We start from the raw sequence: 21,592 nt of genomic DNA, 5'->3' as shown, positions 1-21,592 counted from the left end.
AAAAAAAAAAAAAAAAAAAAAAGTATCTCAGGCCTATGGCATGGAACAGTAATGGGTCGACCAGCCACAGACAGAGTTATGCCACCCCCTAGTGGCAAGGCCTGAGCACAGCTTTCACCCTCCACATTGAGAAGCTCCCCCAAATGCTCTCTTGATTAGGAAATTATTTTAGAACACAACTTGCCATGTAAGGTTTGAATGGTCTGCAACAAATACCTTACAGCTTTACACTTAGGCCAGCAGGCTTCACTGCCTCAGTCACCTGCCCACCTCTTGATCCCCCACATTCCAGCAGAGCACCTGGTGGGAAGTATGGGTGGCAAGTCAGTGCAGTGGTTATAAGCCTGGGCACTGGCTAGCTCCTCCAGGACCCAGAGCAGAGGCTAGCTCCTCCAGAACCCACTGTGGGGCCTTGGGAAAGTCACTAAAGCTCAGCCTTCTTGTCTGCACAATGGGGATAACTCAGGGCTTGAGGTCAGCAGGGATGACACAGGAAAATAACTACCTGATTCCCAGTAAGGGCCACTGGCAGGCTGGACCGGACAAGTTTTGTTCTTCATGCATATATGCTGAGCTTCAGCGTATACTTTCAAACACTATCATCTTTAAGACAACTTCTGTCTTCAGGGGTCCTCAAACTTTTTAAACAGGGGGCCAGTTCACTGTCCCTCAGACCGTTGGAGGGCCGGACTGCAGGGGCCCTGGGACGAGTCGGCTGCTAAGCAGGACAGGCAGCGGCGGCAAAAACACCCAGCGAGCTGGACAAATGTCCTAGGCAGGCCGCATGTGGCCCGCGGGCTGTAGTTTGAGGACGCCTGGTCTAGAAGACCAGTGCTTCCAAAATACAAAACACGATCAACTCAGAGATTTAATTCAGAAGGTCTGGGATAGGCCCCTGGAATCTGTAATTCCTAGAAAGTCCACCAGCTGCTCAGCCCAGCCCCTGGCCAGTATTTGAGAGTCTCTGGCCTGGAGACAAAAATGAGGCCACTAGTTAGAACAATGAATACCAAATTTCTTTGCAAAATATAATTTTCTAAATAAAATAAATCTCAACTTTATTCAATTGATGTGCTTGAAAAACAATGGGTGTAAATCCAAATTTGCAAATGAAACCCATTTAAATTCATTAGGGCAAAACCACTTAGGACAAAACTCAGCAGTGACTCTTCTCTAAAATCAAGACTCTTCTATTTACTTGGTCTATGAGTTTGGCTTTTCTTAAAGTGGTCATACAGCGAGCAAATGTCCATGGAATAAAGACATTCCTAAGTTCCTCCTGACAACCCACCTGTTGTACACTACATACACGGGGCCATCCACTGGAATTTCCTGCTCCAGCTTGGCCCAAGAATTCACCCCCTAACTCCACTAGAGGGTGCTCCTTTCCTGGCCTGGGCCCTTCCCTACACTGAGGCTGTGGAGACACTTTTACCCACTCAGACCAAGGTGCATCTCACAGGGCACTGAAAGCAAAAGCGTGAGGAAAGGTGGTCACATGGTAACATGGTCCCGGTGCCCCTGCATCTCCAGACACACTGGCTGCTGTTCCTCAGCCCCAGGAGTAAAACCCACAAACTACCTTCCTAATTTTTATTCCAAAGAAGGGAAACTGGCTCTGAAGGTGCAGCATGAAAGCTCATCACGGCCAACAACTGCTATAAAGTGTGGAAATGCACTGATGTCCTATCAGCTAGTACAGGGAGGGGGGTTGGAGGTAGGTTTCTGCTTCTCAGAGTTCAAATCCAAGTGGCTCAGCTGCTCCTTGAATACCTTCCTCCAAAGTGTACCGCCTAGCAGGATCCTTGGGTATGCAGGAAGGAAATAGGACAGCCAGGTCAGTGCAGTCCAATAATCTATTTTATGGACTGCTAAGAGAGCTCTGTGGGTAGGCCATGTGAGAGCATGGGTGCTGGATGTGACGAAATTTTCAAACTATGCCTCCCCAAAGTTAGAGCTAGGTTTGAAGATGCCACAACCCCTCTGCCACCCTCCAGGACACAGTTATCACTCTGGCAGGGTCTTCAACCCTTTTAACCACGAGTCATAGATTCCTTCTTCCTGCAAATCAAGGGCCCCTGTTTGGACCAGAGGGGTAGGAGCAATGGAGATGCCACCTGAGCAAAAGTGTGACATTAGTACCCAGGAAACTCAAGTTAACAACCTGTAACCAGTAAGAAAATTCACCAAAAGAGGATATGCCACAGATGTGACTGAAGAGACCAATGTGGCTACAGAAACAGGTAGGAGGGGACTCTGGGAGGTAAAAGAAATACATAGCGAAAAGCGAAATCAGACAGGAGATAGTTTGAGCAAGAAGAAACAAAGACAGGAAGTAGGTGGGGCAAGGCAATCAAAGGTAGGGTTAATACTGACCAGGTTTCCAGTTCCTCCCTCGGGGGAATTCTGAGGGTTATTTTATGTCTTGCCATCAGGCTACGGCACCTAAAGCTGGTAAAGCTGGCAAGGCCTGTGATAAATGAAAAAATATACTAACCAGCTCTTTCTGGTAATTTTAGCAATTAATCACATCAGATGGACTTCAAGACAGACCGTATTTATAATAAATTCCACCATATACTGGGTATTGGTACAGCCTTCATCCAAGCCTAGTCAGAGAAGGAAAAAGGTCCTGGTCCCTAGAAACAGTGTTACAAGGACAAACACACTAGGGATGCCTTCAGGGTATCTGCCCACACTGGCTAAACAGAATGGGGGCCTGGCTGGCAGGTGCTAATACACTGCCAGGAAGAGAAGAGACCCAAAGAATGAAGAGATGCTAAAATCAGAGATGAGACTGTAATCGACAAATCACTAACCTTTGCTTATAGCTACTTTCTGAAGGGCAGAGGCCTAACAAAGCCTTTGTTAGCTACCAAGGTACGGCTACCAAGCTGCAGTCTTTAAAAATCAACCATTCTATAAAAGACAAGAAAAAAATCAGTGCCTAGAATCTTCAGTTTCAGGACTGAACACTCCCAGGGATTAACACTAGGCTCACTTTAGAAAGGAGAAACACCCCATAGTTTGGAAAATCTTACTTGTTATCAGCAACAGCTTCCATGTCTTGTTTCCCATAGGTGGTTGCTTCCAGGGAAGAGTGATGAGTGTTAGCAGTTAGTCATCTACATGTCGTTAGGGGTGGGGGGTGGCTAGGAACAAGAGCAAGTCAGTCTGCTCTAATGGGCACAGGAAAAGAAGCCCTTTCTTCTCTTTCTGCCTGTGCTCCAGCCCATCGGTTAGGAGCCAGAAAGGACAGATGACGACAAGGTGTGAACAGCGTGAAGAGTCCTGCATACAAGGCTCACTGTGGAAGCCTGCCCAGGGTGCACACGAATTGTGTGGACAAAGACACCAAAGCCATTCTTTTTTTCCCTAGTGAAAGTGAGAGAGACAGAACAGGGACTTCTTTCGTTTCCTAAGCACCATGCATCTTGGTGACCCCAGTCCCCCTCCAAGATGTCACAGAAAACACGGCATGTTTGAATTTAGATCACAATTACTCCTAAGTGTCTTCAGAGTTAAGACAGGCACACATTTCAAAAGCTGGCCCGTAAGCCCCCCATTCTTTCACGCACACACACTCACACACACTTGCACACAGTGGAAACACTATTCAGCTGCTGGGCATGGCTGGCTCATGTCAGGTACTGCACCACGAGGAACATGATCACACAGGTGAGCAGCATCCCGCCGATCATTAAGTACTTGTCCTGGAAAGCCCGCTTTTCAATGAGTCGCATCACTGTGTTGGACAAGCCCAGCATGTTGGCAATGTCAAGGATCTTCTTCTGAGTCCCCTGGGGTTGACGAGAAGAGACAGAAAGACAAAGATCAACTCACTTTGCCAAGAGGGCATGAATGTCACCATGAGATGAGGCTTTACCAACAGACATTCTCTTGTTCACACCCAGAACATGGCATCAGCCAGAAATAGATTCACCCTCATATGGTCGACTGATTTTTGATCAAGGTTACCAGAGCAATGCAAAAGGGAAAGAAAAGTGTTTTCCACAAATAGTGCTGGAGTGACTGGCGATATCTCACGCAAATGTAGCATATAACAAACATATATATCTCATATACACCATATTCATACATGTGTAAAAATGAACCTCAATTCATATTATAAACTTGAGATGGATCATAGAATTAAACATAACAAACAAAACTATAATAAAGCTCTTAGAGAAACACACAGGAGAACACCTAAAACCTGGAGACAACCCAGGTGTCCCTCACCAGAGGATGAGGGGACACATGATGGGGTGTCAGCACAATGGAATACTGCTGGGCACCAGAAGCGCCTATCACCAACCTGTCACTAAACATGCAGCAACAGGAAGATGACTGAGAAGGAAGCCACACACAAAAGGAGCACAAGTACATTCACATGACGTTCAAAAACAGGCACAACTGATTTATGGTGAAGTAACCAGAAAAGTGGTTGCCTCAGGGAGGAGGGTCCACTGACTTGGAAGGGGTACGAGGGGTCTTTCAAGGGTGATGAAAATGGTCCGTACTTAGATAGGAATGTCAGTAAAAGCTGTCTGCCTTTGTTGAAACTCAATGAACTACACAAGATCTGTATACCTCACTGTATATAAACCATACCTCAATAAAAATATTTAAAATTAAAATATTTTATATGAAAAATGCAACATTAAAAACCTTTTTTTTTTTTTTTTTTTTGGAGACAGTCTCACTCTGTTGCCCTGGGTTGAGTGCCTTGGCATCACAGCTCACAACCACCTCAAACTCTTGGACTTGAGTGATTCTCTGGCCTCCGCTTCCCATGCAGCTAGGACTACAGGCACCTACCAAGTTTTTCTATTTTTAGTAGAGATGGGGTCTTGCTCTTGCTCAGGCTGGTCTTGAACTCCTAAGCTCGCGCAATCTACCCGCCTCAGCCCTCCAGAGTGCTAGGATTACAGGCATGAGCCACCGCGCCCGGCTTCAACCTATTATTCACTTTGTAGAGGAGAATCTTTGGGGAAGCTACTGAGTACAATGTATACGTTGAAGTCCATGTTTAAGAGAGGATTCGAAGTGTGAAAAGATGGAAAGACAGAAATACCAACACGATGACCTAAAACTCCTTATATAAATGTCCCCACCCACAACCAAAACAGACGGGTATTTTACTCCTAAACCAAAAGCCCAAGCCATTCAGCCTGTCCTCCCTCAACGCTTTCTAATTTTCATCTTTAAGCACATCTAATTTCTCACGAAATAGCAAGTATAAACGAATGCTGTGCAGATCTGGAGTTACTCCTACATATGTCACCAACTGCACTGCCACTGTAACATCTAACCTGATGCCCCACCCACGTCCACCTTTTCAATGAACTCACACTAATGAGCAACTGAGAAAAGAGGCTGGGGGATGAGAACCACACAAGGCACTATGGACATGGACTTCAAAGCCTACAGTCCACTAGACAGCAACTAACAAGGCTCATCAAGAGAGATTGCAAGTCAAACTTGATTGCTGTCAGAGGAAACCAGAGAAATGTTCTCTTTCCACAATGGTGACAGTAAAAATTATACTCTCTCTAAAGACTTGCTTGGCTCTGAATGTGCAGATTATTTCATCACTATGTGAGGTTAAGGACCAAGCTTCTAAATTACCTGAAAATGACCACAAATATCCAGAAATGTATTCATTTTCTACCATAAATTGGCCCACCATCAGGGCACTTCAGCCTAGCTCCTTCATGCCTTCTCCTGTATTCCTTGAGATGGCTCAGCTGGAAAGTTCCCTGACAGAGGTGGGGTGGGAGGCAGGGAGGGAGGCAAAACAGAGGAAACAGAATTAGAAACCTCAGGTCTCAAGCCCTGAGCACCTCGACAGCCTCCTAGCACTTCACCTCTGACAACAAAGTGGGTGGCAGGAGGTGCATGGACTCCTCAGTGCTGCCTGACTTCAGTAGGAAACTAGCATGTGCTTCAACAATCAGCTCTAACCCCCACTGGCTCTTCATCAGTGTGACACGGAGTGCTGTCCTAGAAGGGTTCTGCTGCTTTTGAGATATGTGGAAGGAGAGCAGCAGTTTCCTAAAGAGAGGGCAGGCTAATCAACACGTATCGTGTCAGATCACTGCAGGGGGCTCTTATGAAAGGGGCCTGCCCTGCAGGTCGCCAGACACCACCCTTCCAGGCCATCTGAAACACTGCAACTGTCAGCAGGAGGCAAGTGTCACCTGCACTTGCCTGACCCTCTCCCTAGTAAAGATGGCAAGGACTGTTCAGAAATGTACTGACGTCCCATGGAGCTGACAAGCTCAACATGGTCCAACAAAAACTAAGATTAAAGCTCACACTTCCGAGTGACTGTTTCTCACAGCTCAGTGGCTGGGAGTACTTCGTTCACAGGGGACCACACCCTGATAACAGCCAGAGTACACACCCCATTATCCATCAGGGCTGATACAGGAAAAGGGCTGAGGCTGAAACATCGTGTCTGACATCAGTCTGTGTAATGTTTCTGTAAACCACTCCCAGAAGCCGGAGTCTCAGCAGTGCCACCAGGGCAAGGCTTCTGGAAATACCTGGGGCTAAAAAGAGAGTCTCTGGTGATCACCACCTGGTGCTCAAGAAGCTATCGCCTACCAAAGACTCTTCCCATGGAGATTCAGCTACCAAAGTACAAAAAGATGGTGGTTATAAGGCAGTCCACAGGAGGGACCCCCAGGGAAAATCAACTTGGAGTGAACTAGCAAACTATAGCCACGTCTTTGCTCATACGACAGTAGATGCTATACAAAATGTCTCAGCCTATTATTCATTCCCCTTGTAGTAGCAGTCACTTTTGGCTAAGTTCAATAAATGAGAAAAGACCTGGAAACCAAGAGAGGCCACTTTATGGTTTGTTCCATACACTGGCAAAGGAATTGGTTCCTTTTAGGCTCACAATAAATCAACTCCAACATGGAGGATTCAAAATTCAAGAACTCTGCTGTGTTATCAAAATATCACAATTTGAGGACATGCAATCAAAATGTAACACAGGTACCAAACTGTTGGATGGAGCCAAAGCAAGAGGCCTTCTCCCTGTCCCCCAGTAGGGACCCCACCTTCAAGGTCAGTCTCTGGGCCCTCAGTCCCTCCAGAATACTGTGCCCGCCTCCAATGAGGTCATCCATGCCGTGGTGAATTTTCTGGAGGGAGGAGTTAAACTGCAGTGATTCATCCATTGGTATGGTGGTGTCAGAGTCCTGTGAAAGAAATGCAGGCACTTGATTAACTCTGCTTGGTAGAGTTGGAGGTGTCCTGGGGTCTGACTGGCCCAGGCCAAGGCCAAGTCAGAAGAACAGGAGAGGGAATGGTATAAGAATCACAGGAATCTAACAGAAGAAAAAGCAAAGCAAAAATCTGGAGTGGTCTCTGTTCACACAAAAGAGGAGGAACTTTCCCCAGAGTTGCTACTCTCCAAATGAGTGCCACTATGCAAGCATTCTTAATTCCCTTCAGTTATCATTATCCCCAGTTGGGAAATATTATTCCTTCAAGACCTCATTGGAATTTTCTGAAGACTTTCTTTGATACTCACTAACCTAGATTGCTGTGAATATTCCTTTACTTGGTTTCGCCTTAATACAGTAATAAATGTTTGTTTTTGTTCTTTAGCTATTTTATCTACAGCTTATCTCTCCAGTAGGCGAGACATACAAAGGATAGAAAAGATGGTGCTTTTTACTGAAGGTCTAACAGTGTTTAGGATGAGATGTATTCTCCTGAGCAGGCAGGAAAAATTTGCTAAAGAAATGAAGAGAGAAACAACTAATACTGATCAAGTGCATTGCACTTTACAGCGGCATCACCCTAAAGTCACTGAATCCCCAATTTCTCAAGTAGTTACTCTAATTATCCCCATTTTACAGATGAAGAAACTGATGCCCAGAGAAGTGAAATAACTTTTCCAAAAGCACATAGCTGGTAAGAAATCCACCAGGACAAGAATCTGGGTACTGAGTGTAAGGTTTGCCCTCTTAACCACACTGGTAGAGAGAAGCACCAAGACTAATCCTGGTGACTCTCATTTGACACTGTAGACAGGAGCACGTCATTACCAGCTGTAATAGTGTTCTCCTTGCTTTCCTGCCTCCAGATGATCATAAACTCTCCTGCCAAGGTGTAGTGAACCTGCAACCTTAAGGAAACTTGTGGCTTTCTAAGTCCTTAAGTGCAGCCTTTGGACTGAATTCATATTTTATAGACCAAATCTTTTTTTTTTTTCTTGAGACAGAGACTCACTCTGTTGCCCTGGGTTGAGTGCTGTGGCATCATCATAGCTCACAACCACCCCAAACTCTTGGGCTCAAGCAATCCTCTTTGCCTCAGCCTCCATCTACCATGACGCCTGGCTAATTTTTTCTATTTTTAGTAGAGACAGGGTCTTGATCTTCCTCGGGATGGTCTCAAATTCCTGAGCTCAAGCAATCCACCTGCTTCAGCCTCCCAGAGTGCTAGGATTACAGGTGTGAGCTACCGTGCCTCGCCTCTCCACTTTTGATGAAAGGCCTCCATCTGCTGGGGTATCCTAGTACTCTGGAGGCTGAGTCAGGTGCTTCTCCCTAAAGTGTGCCTCCTTTGGTGCTTAAATCAGAAGGCCACAGATTCCCCACTCCTGGCAGAATCACTTTTCATATGTATGTAAAGACCACACAACATCTCTTAATTGTGTCTTATGGTTTGTTCTTATCATTTCAGAATTATTAGACCTTGTGACTTGACTGTCTATTCTGGAGAAATAAAAATTACGTAGACACATTCTGAAACACGTGGGGAAATTTACTTACTGCAAAGCATAGATGTAATAATGAGAATTAAACATCTGCAAAGTGGGAAATGATATGAATTCTAATGACAGGCTCAGAAAGCTAAAATCTCTTAGAAAACAAACCTCTCTGTATAAAAACAAAATATAAAAAAATGAAATCCGTCTCATTTGGTGGAATAGGTTATGCAGGACGCACAGAAAAGCCAGTATGTTCTAAACCATGTGCAGGAAATGATACTACTGCAACTGAAGGCAGGGACAGTGAGTTCTAACAGATTCAAATCAAGCAGTCCACCTAACCCTAAATATCTGTTAACAAATTCCTCCAAGTTGCTGCTCAGACTAGGGCAAAAACAGTTTAATGCATCTGACACTGGAACCACACACATACACGGCACAATAGCAACTGCCCTAAGACAGCTGTGAAATGCAGCTTTTCCCTACAAATAGTGTAAGTTCTAATCATCAGTCTCTATCTGATCAGAAAAATGTTTCTGCCATGTGAATGTCCACCTCTCTGCATCAGACCAGTCCAACCAGGTAATTTTCACCACTGCTCATTCTTTCTATTTAACTGCTTCCTCTTCATATTTTTAGATTAGAGAAAGAAATTGCCTGTCTAGGTCTAGAATCTGTGGCAATGCACAAAGCCCACTGTCATTTTCAGTTGGTTTCCTTCTCACCAGTAGGCTTTGGACACCTCTGAAAAAGATGACGCTCAGAGACCTAAGGTCCAGGCCCCAAGATCTGCTGAGGGCCTGGAGACCCCCACCACGTGCCTGGCTTACATTAGTGGTGAAGGAACGAGACAGAAGCTCCTCTCGCTGTCTCTCTTGTTGTTCCCTTGCATAGCGCCGATGCTGGAAGTTTCTCAGAGCAGTTTGCAGGTGCTGGACATCATACTTTAACTGGTCGACACGACTAGAATTGATGGAGAGAGAGATTAAATTCCAGGAACGCAGGGCAGCACAATGTGAGGCAGCCAGGCTGTGTATTCAGAGGATGGTTTCCTTACCTCTCCCTGCACTACACCGCACTTTCTCCCCATACAGATCTGATTTTGATCAATGATATTGATAGTAAAGTAGCTCGTGGTTAAAGAGAGGTTGTAGCACACAAGATTCTAGCTGCTTTACTTAAGTATCTGTTGACTCTGATTCTGGATGCATGACAGGGAACAGGTGACAGGAACCAGGTTCGATGACCTCTTCCTGACCTTCTATGGATTATATCACTCCCCAGGAAGAAGCCCAAGGGCATCTTTGAGGTAAAGCATCAGTGAAGTTTCATAAACCTTAAAAAGCAGGGGCTGGGGATAGAGGTGGTAAGGGTGGTTTCATTTTAATTTTATGGTGGAGTATCAAACATTAGATCAGTATTTTATTATAAATAAACTGGCTAAAGTGATTAAAAACAAGACTTCATTTCAACCCAAAATGAGCCCAGTGAGAACCAAATAGCAGAGCAAAATTCCTTGGCACCGTTAGGCTTCATGAAGCTATGAATCTGGTTAAAAAAAAAAAACAAAAAAAACAGAACTGGAGACAAAATTTCAAAACGACACCAAAGACATAAGGGGATACAAGCCTTCTGTGCCACAAACCTCATACAGGTTTTTTTATTTTGAGGGGGTATCGCTCAGATAGAACCGTGCCCTTCTGGAGAACTTTATCCTTGCATTGTCAGAATATTCTATAGCCTCCCCTGGGAGAAAGGCCTGTCTTGACAGGCTGGGGTATCAGAGCCGTGTCAGAGGTCAATACTCACAGTTTTGCATTCTGCCTTTTGTTAGGGGGCTCCTTGCTGGACAAAATCTCCAAACGTTCTAGACGACTGAATATCTGGTCTATGCTTGCTTGGATTTCGTTTTCTACTACTGCACAAAAGAGAAAAAAGAATAATTGCTGGAAAAGAGATAGTGAATTCAAATTAGAATAAGAAATCATAAATATTTTTTCCGTATTAAACTAAAAAACACATAGTCAAAAGGAAAAAAAATATACACATTAATGAATGAAAAAAAAATTCAAGGTATACTGCAAATGTTTCTACAAATATATATATAGCTGCTAATACCACAATAATGCCAACATTTAAAAAAATCTAAAGGTAAATCTGTAGAAATAAGTTTTCCTATCTTTAGAAAAGAAAATGAACATTTAAAGGTTGTCCAAACATTTTAACTTAAATTTCCTGATCTAGGTTTCTTTGCCTTTGAGACTGTTCTCAGATATGGATTATAAATACCTAGTCAAAAGACTGCCAACTGATTCCCTACAGCATGAAATTAACAAAAAAAGCACAAAGGAAAGGAAAAATTAGTATGTGAAACATACAGAGAAGCATTCCGTTAATGCTTTCTGTAAGAATGGGTGGGCTGAGCAATGCTAGAGTCCCCAAAATAGACCAAATTATCGATAGGGAAGGCCCAGGAAAGAATCCACAGAGGTAAAAAGATATGATAAATATGGTCATTTTCCTTATCCCTTTTGATAAGACAGTCAAAATGACCTAAGATGACCTCTTTTCCATTTCTAATCAAGAAGCAATGAGATTGCTGGGAAAGCAAACAAAGTCCAATTAAAGAAACTAAACTGCGCACAGAAGAAAGCATCCAGGCTGCTTCTTGCCCCATAAAGAAGTGGCAGCAGTGGGATTGCCCCTTGTAGGCCTTTGCGCCCACAGCTAACAAAAGCAGCTTAGATCAGAACAAGGTGGGGCATAGAACCAAGAAAAGAGATGCTTTTGAAGCTGTAAAAGGAGACAAGAGAGAACAAGAAAGATGGGCCGGTCGACAGGCAAGCAGGGAGGTGGGAAGACAGCCTCTGCAGGTGGTGTCCGCACAGCTGACTCAGAAAAAGGACCTTTTTCCTAGAATAGAAAAAAAAAAAAAAAAAAAAAAAAAAACACAAAAAACCAGCATACTTTTCAGAAGAAACCATGGTGTGGGAACTAAACTAATTAATAATGCTCTTTGTTTCTGAATAATCCTCCTAAAAAGCCACAGTTCTTAGCTCAGAAGAAATGGCCAATTTCAGTTAAACATCTCTGAATTTTTATGGAGTACATTCCTCCAAGGACTAGGTAATTAGATTAAGACAGATGGAGGAAAGAGCCTCCATTCCCATAGGGCCATGTCAGGTTGAGTGGAGGGGTAATGGGGGATAAGACTTGTGGGATTCCAAAGGGCACAATCAGGAAATCAGTGACTTTGCCATGGGGTCTTTCTGTCCACCCGAACAAAACTCATTCCACGCTAAATCATTAAGCCCCGGAGGCAGAGTGCAGTCAGGAAACCCAGCCCATTAGCACCGTGTCATCAGAGAAAGGACTCTGGTCTCCATAGTTAATTACTCACAGTGCAGAGACTGCTTGTCTGCCGTCTCCAGGCGTCCCATGTGAGACTGGATCTCGTGGACCTGCCTATCAAAGGAAGAGGGAGGAAATGAGTGAGACAGGAGTAATCAACAGCACTTCAGTCAGGAAAAACCATTTTTCTGATGCCAACATGTAACTGATTTAAATTGACAATATCACTGAACTGTAAAATTTCTATGTGGCACTTCAGGCCACACATTTTGGCATGGTTTCTATCTTAATGCTAATATTAATAATAATATTGATAGGCAGCATTTACTGTGTGCTTACCATGTCCAAGATACACTGCTAAGTCAATAATCCTATGAAGAAAGTACTATTATCATCCTCATTTTATAAGACTGAGGACAAGAAAGGTTATATAACTTGTTCGAGGTCACACCAGTGATAAACCTCAAACTGGACCCAAACAATCTTACACTCTGTTCTATGACCCAATGTGCTGAGCACTAGTCTGTATTTGGAAGAGTCAAAGGGCGAGAGAGATACAATCCTTGTCCCTGTGAAACAATGTAATTAGGAATGACAGGCCAGATAGACATGAAAAAGCCCAGGAAGATTTAGGAGAAAACCAACACAGGTTAAGTGTAAACAAACAGAAAGCTGAGGAGGTGGTGCTGAGCAAGCAAACAGAAGGGCTAGGGCTGAGAAAGAGCAAGCTAGGGAAGTTTGAGGACAGAGGGAGTTCTCAGCACTCCCTCAGAGCTTTCTTCCTACTCTTCCTTCACCAACTTATTTATCCTTTGAAGGAAGAAGGAAGAGTAGGAAGAAAAGGACATGAAAAAGGCATCAAGGCATGTCGTGTGGATTATAAGCAGGTTGGGCTGCTTGCAGGTCAGAGGGGAGAGGAAGATGAGGCGATTACTTGGAGGAAACCATTCAGAGGAGGGCCCTAAGAGATAGGGATCTCCTGTTTAGTAAACAGCTTTCACGGCTGTTCACTGGAAATGCAACCCTGTACCCTGAACCACTGGCATGTTCCCAGACACCAGGCAGTAGAGCACTGTCTTGAGGTTTCCCAGGCTTGGCCAAGGTCGCCCTCAGAACCTTTCCCAGTGGTGCCCCACAATCAGTCCTTGGGATATTGCTTATGGGGCCCTGGCAACTGCCTCCTGGTGCTTACAGTGGAGGTCTCCCCACATCAAGCCCACCCGAAAAGGGCCTACTGAACTCTCCATCAGCCCCAACTCTGGAGGCAAAGGTGAGTAACCTCTCTCCAGTGTGAGCACTACAAACCATGACCTCAAATTTACCAATGCCAGCAAGGTACTCAAATTTGGTTTCAACCTGTGTCTAATCTGTCCAGGGCCTCCCTATGGCCTCTAAACATGACCTAGGGCACCAGAAGCAGCTAAGCCAGCCGTCAAATGACTTCTGAGGTGCTCCTAGGCAAGACTTGTGGGGCCAAGAAGCAACTAGAAATTACTACTAGAGTCTGTGAGAACAGACTGCTACTTCAGTAAGGTAGGTAAGTCCAGGGTACTTTGGGATGAGGGGACATGGAGGCACATGGGCTGACAGAGGAATGCAGCTTGAGGTGACCAACATTTGGACCAGGGCAACCATGGGAACAGAGGACTGGATGGTAGCACCAATGGAAAAGAGGCCTGGATGTATTCTGTGAGGCAAATTTTCAGTGAGTTAACAGAGCAAATCTCAAAGTTGGTAGCATTACAAATAGAACAGCAATACACTAAGATAAGAAGGTGGGGGAAAGGGACAAAGAATAGTCAAGACAACTCTGAAGAAGTGTGAAGAGGAATGACTTGTCCCATCTGCTATTTAGACTTATTATTACAAAGCCATAATAATCAAAACAGTATGGCAGCAGTGCAGGTACAAACAGACAGGGAAAGACAAACCCTAATCCTGACCCAGGAGGAAAGAATGGAGACCAGAAACAGTCCCACATTTGGAAACCTAGTGACATAAACCAGTTAGAATAGAGTGGAGGACAATAAATGCTGCCGCTCTGTTTGTTATTAGCATAGAAAAAAGACACCTCAGGTAACACACAAAAATAAAACTCAAGATGGTTTAAATATAAATGTAAAAAAAAGGGCTTTTAAACTTTCTGAAGAAAATATAGGTACGCATAAATGACCTCAGGTTAAAGGAGGATTTCTCAAATAAGACAAAAACCAACCTACCCTGCTAAACACACAAAGTACAAAAGAAAAGACTGATAAATGTGACTACATAAAAACAAAAAAATTTCTTTCCACCAAATGTACCACAGAAAATAAAAAGATGGCACAGATCAGAAGATATCTACAGCAGGTAATAAAGGGTGGATGTCCAGAATACATACAAAATTTCTACAAGTTAGTAAGTCAAACAGCAATTTATTAAAGAACGGGGAAAGAAAAAAAATTAAAAATTTTTAAAAGTAGGGAAAGGGCAGGCTCGGCGCCCATAGTTCAGTGGTTAGGGCACTGATCACACACACCAGGGCTGGCAGGTTCAAACCCAGCCTAGCCTGCTAAAAACAATGACAACTGAAACAAAAAAATAGCCGGGTGTTGTGGTGGGCACCTGTAGTCCCAGCTACCTGGGAGATTGAAGCAAGAGAATCACTTAAGCCCAAGAGTTTGAGGTTGCTGTGAGCTGTGACGCCATGCACTCTACCAAGGGTGACAAAGTGAGACTCTGTCTCAAAAAAAAAAAAGTAGGGAAACAGCAAATGACAGAAAAGGAAACCCAAATGGTCAATAAATAAATAAGTAAATACATGGAGACATTCTACTAGGAAAACACAAATTAAAAACAATGACATCAGCCAGGCAACAATGACTCATGCCTTTAATTCCAGCACTTTGGGAGGCCAAGGCAGGAGGATCACTTGATGCCAGGAATTTTTTTTTTTTTTTTTTTTTTTATTGAATGGTAACTATGTACATTAATGCACTTCTGGGGTACAGTGTGGGGTTTTCACATGCAATCTGAAATACTTCCATCAAACTGGTCAACACAGCCTTCATGTCATTTTCTCAGTTGAGGCCAGGAATTCAATACCAGCCTGGACAAAACAGCAAGACCTAATCTCATATAAAAAAATTAAATAATTTAGCTGGGCCTGGTGCTGTACGCCTATAGTTCTAGCCACTCAGGAGACTAAGGCAAGAGGATCACTTGAGCCTAAGAGTTTGAGGATCATGCCACTGCATTTCAACATGGTGACTGAGTGAGAGACGCTGTTTATTAAAAAAAAACAACAAAAAAAATACCTGCCCCCCAAAACGATGACAGCATGTTTTCCCCATCAAACTGACACATATTTTAAAGCTTGAGAACACACACATTGACAAGGGTATAGGGAGACTAGAACTCTCATACTTGATTGTTAGGATTATAAACTGGTAAAATACTTTAGTAGCTTTCTAATAATAACTAGTAGAATCAAATATGCACCTGTCCTATGACCTAGCATTCTACTTCTACAGACATGTCCTAGAGAGACGCTGGCATACATTAAGGAGGAAACCATGGGCTAGGGATGTTCATCAAGGCACTTTTGTACAGGCCCATAATCTACTTTTTCCCATCCAATTTCTATTTGGGTTGAATTAATAGAGAAAATACACACATATAGCCAATACAGTGATTCCAATCTTCACATTTCATGTTAAGAAGAAATAATGCAAAACAACAAAGCAAGTGTGAATGGCAGAGTGGGAAGTACTAATATGCCAAGTAGAAAATTGGTTTCAAAATGAGCTGGGAATAACAACAATATACTTAAAGCCAATAAGGAATAGGTGATAGATACACAAGTAGGACTTGGGAGTGTGAACATTAGAAAAAAGAAATTTTAGGGCAGCACCTGTAGCTCACTCAGTTGGGCACCAGCCCCATACACTAAGGGTGGTGGCTTCAAACCCGGCCCTAGCCAAAAAAATAGTGGGGCATTGTGGTGGGTACCTGTAGTGCCAGCTACTCAGGAAGCTAAGGCAAGAGAATTGGCTAAGCCCAAGAGCTGGAGATTGCTGTGAGCTGTGATACCACAGCACTCTATCAAGGATGACAAAGTGAGACTCTGTCTCTAAAAAAAAGAAAAACAAAGAAAAAAAGAAATTTTAACCCTGTCTAGCACAGTCCATGATAAGCTTAGGTGACAAACATAACCAAAAAGAGAACTAGTAGGAAGAACTCTAGGGTCACTGTTGCTGATTTCTGAAAAGATTCACAGAAAATGTAGGAAGATTTTTAAATGGAACTGCTTTTAAAGTCCATATTCCCCCACCCTATGCCTCACTTTGCATCCATGCTGCTTCTGACTACCGTGAGCAGGAAACAAGGTTTTGGAGTTAAAAGATCTGGGTCTAGTTCTATACACAAGCTCACAAGCTTAGGGACATTGAGCATATCATTTAATTCCTTGGTACCTCAGTCTCCTCAACTTTAAAATAGAGGTACTAACAATTATTTAATGAGTTATAAATCCAATTATATACAGAAATGCTATGTAACCTATATAACATCACTTAAGTTTGCTGTTTTTACTTAACTTTACTTAAAAGTAGTGGCAACCATCTGGTCATTTTCATTGTACCCACTTTGCCTCTGTATTTAGCCTTTACCCGGTCAGAGGGCAAAATTGAAAAAGGAAAAATTGGTCTTGAGATAAGGCAACAGATTGTAAACCCAGCTGTTCCAAAATAACCTGAAGAGCTTGTTATAATAAATCCAGAGCTTCTTGTGCCCCAGACCTACTGAGCCAGAATCTCTACAGATAAGGTTTGGGATAGGGAACTACATAGGGGCCAAATGTGGGCAACTTTACAATCACTGGGATCTCAAAAATAGACGCTTAACTATTAGCTCCTCTATAAAGTTAACCTTACTGAAATACTATTTGAGGGTAAAATGTTAACTATTTTTTATCTTTTTTCCTCTTCATTCATTGTTCACATAGTTCAGGAATTTTCAAGATACACAACTTTAAAATGCTGATCTAATTCCAATGTACTTTCAGGAACACAACAAAAGATAACCACAATATGGGTTCAAAGTTCCAGTAAAATTAATATGTTCAGTTACTGTTGTGTCAACTCAGCTACAACCATTAATTTCTGCAAGGTGCAAAAGTTAATTGCTGATACTCACAGGATTCCACGTGTTTCCTCTGAAAGACACTTGATCGCCAGTGTTATGGAGCTAAAAGCAGCCCAAACGACTGTTTTACACATGAGAGAAAACAAAGCAAGGAAATCTTGAACCAGAACTTTCACTCCTGGTACTTGAGAGGAAAGGCAGACAGTAACATATTGGGGGCATAAAAGAAGGTAAGCTGAAGGGCAGGGCGGTGCTACCAGCACCAAGAATGGTACCTAATACCCAGTAGGTGCTCAAAAAGTAATCATTGAATGAAAGAGTGACTGGGTAGTAGAGGGCCTAATGGTGGGGCAAAACTGGCTTACTGCTGTTTTTACAAATGTTATGAGCACAGTCTTGTCAATTAGTTTACATACTGTCTAAGGCTACTTTCCTCCTATAACAGCAGAGTTGAGCAGTTGCTTCAGAGACTGTATGGTCCATAGAGCCTAAAACATTTACTATCTGGTCCTTGACAGAAAAAGGTGGCACACCCTGCTTGAGTCTGAGGTGGGTTCTTGTGACCTACAGAGGCAAATAGATCATCTACACTCCATGATAATCTTATTTGGGGTACCATTTAGTATTCCTCTTCTGAGCTAGACAGATTTCTCTGTAATTAGCTAGCTAGTACAATGATAATAAGTACAATCTGAGACTCCTGGAACAAAATTCTTAAAAATAAACTGGGTCCTGGCATTGGCAACTAATTGGTTAACCAAATTAACTAGCCAGATAAGACCATAAATAACAGATGAACTTTCAGGCACTATTAGCCAACTATGCCTTGCTCTTGTAAAAGATCTGCCTTTTCTTAGCAACATGAGCATATTTTCTGTTTTACTCCTTTCCCCAATGATTTACAAACTGGTTTTAAATCCCTTCCTGTAATTTCTATGAGAAGAGGGCTCCCCAATGTAAAAACAAATTCTGTCATCACAAAGTAGGTTTTGTATTTTCGCCCACCTAAATCAAACACTTCATTGCCAAAGTAAAAAGAAAGAAATCACTCAACTTAGAAAAGAGTAAGAGGATCATCATCCTCTTATTACTAACACTCTAAAACCTTCTGTTTTTTGTCAATTCATTAGGGAGGCTGAGGCCTATTTTGTTTCATTTCCAGGCCCTGGGAGTATAATTTTAAATGTCTTCATCAGACCAGAACCATAGCATAAATTTGAAAGTTTTTAAAATAGGACAGGTATATACCTCAAAAAATTGTAAACAATAACTAAAACATAGTTTAGTTATCAGAATTGATAGCAGCATTGTTCTCAATAGCCAAAGGTGAAAAAACCCAGTGTCTATCATCAGATGAATGGACAACAAGATGTGATAGACATGGGGCACTGTGAAATTTCTGAGCCAGACCGTGTTATGGCTCCTTATTTCACTTCAAAGAAACACAGCCAACAGCATCCCTTCTGATTCACAAGTCCAAGTTTTAACTTGCTTGTTTTATACATGTTACTGAGAGGGCTTCATTTGTTTCTGTCTGCGTGGATTTTACATTTCTTGATTTTGGTGTCCCTCAAAACCTTCGTAATGACTTACGTACACACACTATGGAAAATTATTCAGTCATAAAAAGGAATGAAATCTTGATGATACATGCTACAGCATAGATAAATCTAAAAACATTATGCTAAGTGAAATAAGGACAAACACTGTATAATTCCACTTACATGAAGTATGTAGAGGAGGTAAATTTATAAACACAAAGTAGAAGAAGTTACTAGGGGATCTGGAAGGGAGGAATGGGGAGTTATGATTTAATAAGTATAGACTGAGTATCTCTTTGGGATGATGAAAAAGTTCTGGAAATAGTGGTGATGTGAATTATGAATGTACTTAACATCACTGAATTGTATACTTAATGGTTAAAATGGTAAATTTCATATTGTATGTGTATTTTACAATAAGAACAAATCTTAAAATTAAAAAAAAAATCATAAAACTAGGTTAAGTATAACCTGTATTACCATACCCAACAAAATATCTCAGCAAGTTCCAAAAAGGCAGAACACTATGAATAAAGGACACTACCAAGGAATTTAAATTATGAGAAGCTCTGCTAAACGAAAATTTGATTTCCTTAAAGGTAATCTGTAACCAGATATGATTAACAACTAATAATAATGAATGCCACTTGTACAGTAATTTCTTCGCACCATAAAAATATGGTCCTTAGTATAAATCAAACAGAAATAAAAAAAATTTTTTTGTACGGGCCTTAACAGTCCAACTAAATAGTAAACTCTTATCGGCAGGGGCCATGTCTCCTACTTCTTGTCTCCCCACCAGCTCTACCAACCTAGAGTACCGAGTTGGCAGTTGCTGGACAAAGTGCAGGTACAGCTTTCCCTCCACTCTGTTTACTTAGCAGGTAATCACCGACCTGCAGACCTCGGTAGCCCTCTGTTCACTGTTTCTGGGCCCCAGGCTGGCCCCACTGTCCGCGTCTGATCAAGGCATCCTGCCAGGGATTAAGCACTTCTGAACTACCCCCGGCAGTTCCCGGGCAGAAGGACTCGGGCTCTACAGCTAAGGACGTCCGAGGCCCCAGCCCCGGGGACCGGCCTCGCCTAGCCTACCCCACCCCACCCCACCCCCTGCTCCCCTAGGCGGCCCTCACTTGTGCGTTTGCTGGTACAGCGGCTCCATCTCGCCGGTCGCGCCGGCTCCGGATTCCTCGAACACGTCCTCACAGCCCCCACTTCCGGCTTCCTGTTTCCGGTCGCAGGACCCTTCTTCCCTTCCCCTCCAGGGCTGCCCGCACGCGCGCCTTACTGGCGGCGATTGCGAGATCGAAGAAGGGAAACGTGAAACGAGAGCGGCAACAGACGGATAAGTGTGCACAGAGGCTTGGCCTCACGTGGCGGTTAAGACAGTGTAGGTTTTTGCCCACGGCTAGCTTCAGGATAGAATCAGGCATTGCAAAGGATAGTCACGGAGTACTGACGAGAGGTCCTCAGCAGAATTGAAGGCAAGCCGCGCACTTCTGCTCTACCTGCTTTGGAGAGCGTGAGGAGGTTCCTTGTTGGTACGATTTCAACCCTTTGATTGTGGATCTGGAGATGTCATTCTTCACTGGATTACCTGGCACAAGATTTTCCTGTCTTGAATTTGTCCACTCACTCGCCTGCCCACCTTCCCGCATTCCTATTCATCTACCCAACAGCTCCACGTTGGATGGGTGGTAATTAGGTGTGATGTGAGGAAAACCGGGTTTCTCCTGCCCTCAGAGAGGTTGCGGTCTAGAGAAGGAAATTAAGATACGTACGCTGTCAAAAGACAAAAATCTCAACTAATTTAGTTATAGATCTTAACTGGCTTTTGTGAGCAGAGAAGGGTAACAGAAAAGGGCTGAGAAAAGGAGAAATAGAAGAAGCCAATTGGTCAATTCTAGGTTATTTGACTTGTAAAAGTTAAAGCAGAGGGGCGATATGACTTCTCGCTCTGACGGGCACTCGATTTTTTTTTTTTTTAAATAGTCTTACTCTGTCGCCCTGGGGTTGAGTGCCATGGTATCATCACAGCAACCTCAAACTCTTGGACTCAAATGATCCTCCTGTCTCAGCTTCCGGAGTAGCTGGAACTATAGGCTCCCACCACAACGACCGGTTCATTTTTCTATCTTTAGTTAAGATGAGGTCTTACTCTTGCTCAAGCTGGTCTGCAACTCCTGAGCTCAAGCAATCTACTGGCCTCTGCCTCCCAAATTGCTGGGATTACAGACATGAGCCTCTGCATCCAACTTCGATTTTTTTGAAAAAAAAAAAATCAAATGAATAGCTTAGTTTTGGCTTGGCAGTATCAAGCTTCAGCAAGGGTAAGTCCATTTGGTATGTTCTGTTGGGCCCAGTGCAGGAGCTCAGTACAAACCAGTGGCCTTCTATAAATTTTATTTAACGATACAAATAAACATTCTAAAAGGTAGAAAATCCAGAAAGATCCAAAGGGATTGAGCTCACCTCATTTGAGTTGGGACTTGGATTTGGACACTTTCACCTTTCCCCATACGCAGTCCTATTTCCATCCTGCCAGGGTATCTTCAGTTCCTCCCAAAGGAGGGGGTGTTCCTCTTCCTTTGACAAATTGATGCTTCTATTTTTCTATATCCTGGATCCCACCCAGTTTTGTGCCTCAAGATTCTGTCCACCCATATATATTCTTTCCCTAAAGTTAATTTTTCTGTTTATTCTAATGTTTATTGAGCATCTACTCTGTACCATGCACAGATAATTGGGGTTAGGAACACAACAAGACACAGTCCTCATATCTCTTGTATCTCTCAAAGTCAGTTAGGGAGCTAATCATACCCTCAAGCTACATTAT

The 21,592-nt window shown here is 43.1% G+C and overlaps 1 protein-coding gene across 3 annotated transcripts; it reads right to left on the bottom strand.

The window, feature by feature from the left end:
- Positions 1-3,396: 3,396 nt before the first annotated feature.
- GOSR2 (golgi SNAP receptor complex member 2) lies at positions 3,397-19,979 on the bottom strand. 3 transcript variants are annotated; one of them, XM_003786238.3, is made up of 6 exons: positions 19,890-19,979; positions 12,141-12,205; positions 10,550-10,658; positions 9,571-9,703; positions 7,077-7,217; positions 3,397-3,800 (listed from the first exon to the last, which is right to left on the bottom strand). In XM_003786238.3, exons 1-6 carry the CDS (start codon positions 19,916-19,918, stop codon positions 3,639-3,641), a joined length of 639 nt encoding a protein of 212 aa, XP_003786286.1. In that variant the 5' UTR covers positions 19,919-19,979; the 3' UTR covers positions 3,397-3,638. The 3 variants fall into 3 exon arrangements, with proteins under 3 accessions (XP_003786286.1, XP_012658690.1, XP_023366949.1); XM_012803236.2 differs by having other exon boundaries at positions 10,550-10,655; positions 19,890-19,964; XM_023511181.1 differs by lacking the exon at positions 19,890-19,979 and adding an exon at positions 19,653-19,771.
- Positions 19,980-21,592: the final 1,613 nt, after the last annotated feature.

This window comes from Otolemur garnettii, unplaced genomic scaffold (assembly GCF_000181295.1).
Source record: "Otolemur garnettii isolate 467f Iridium unplaced genomic scaffold, OtoGar3 scaffold00018, whole genome shotgun sequence".
Lineage (NCBI taxonomy): Eukaryota > Metazoa > Chordata > Mammalia > Primates > Galagidae > Otolemur > Otolemur garnettii.
This window is presented reverse-complemented; position numbering and strand designations above follow the sequence as displayed.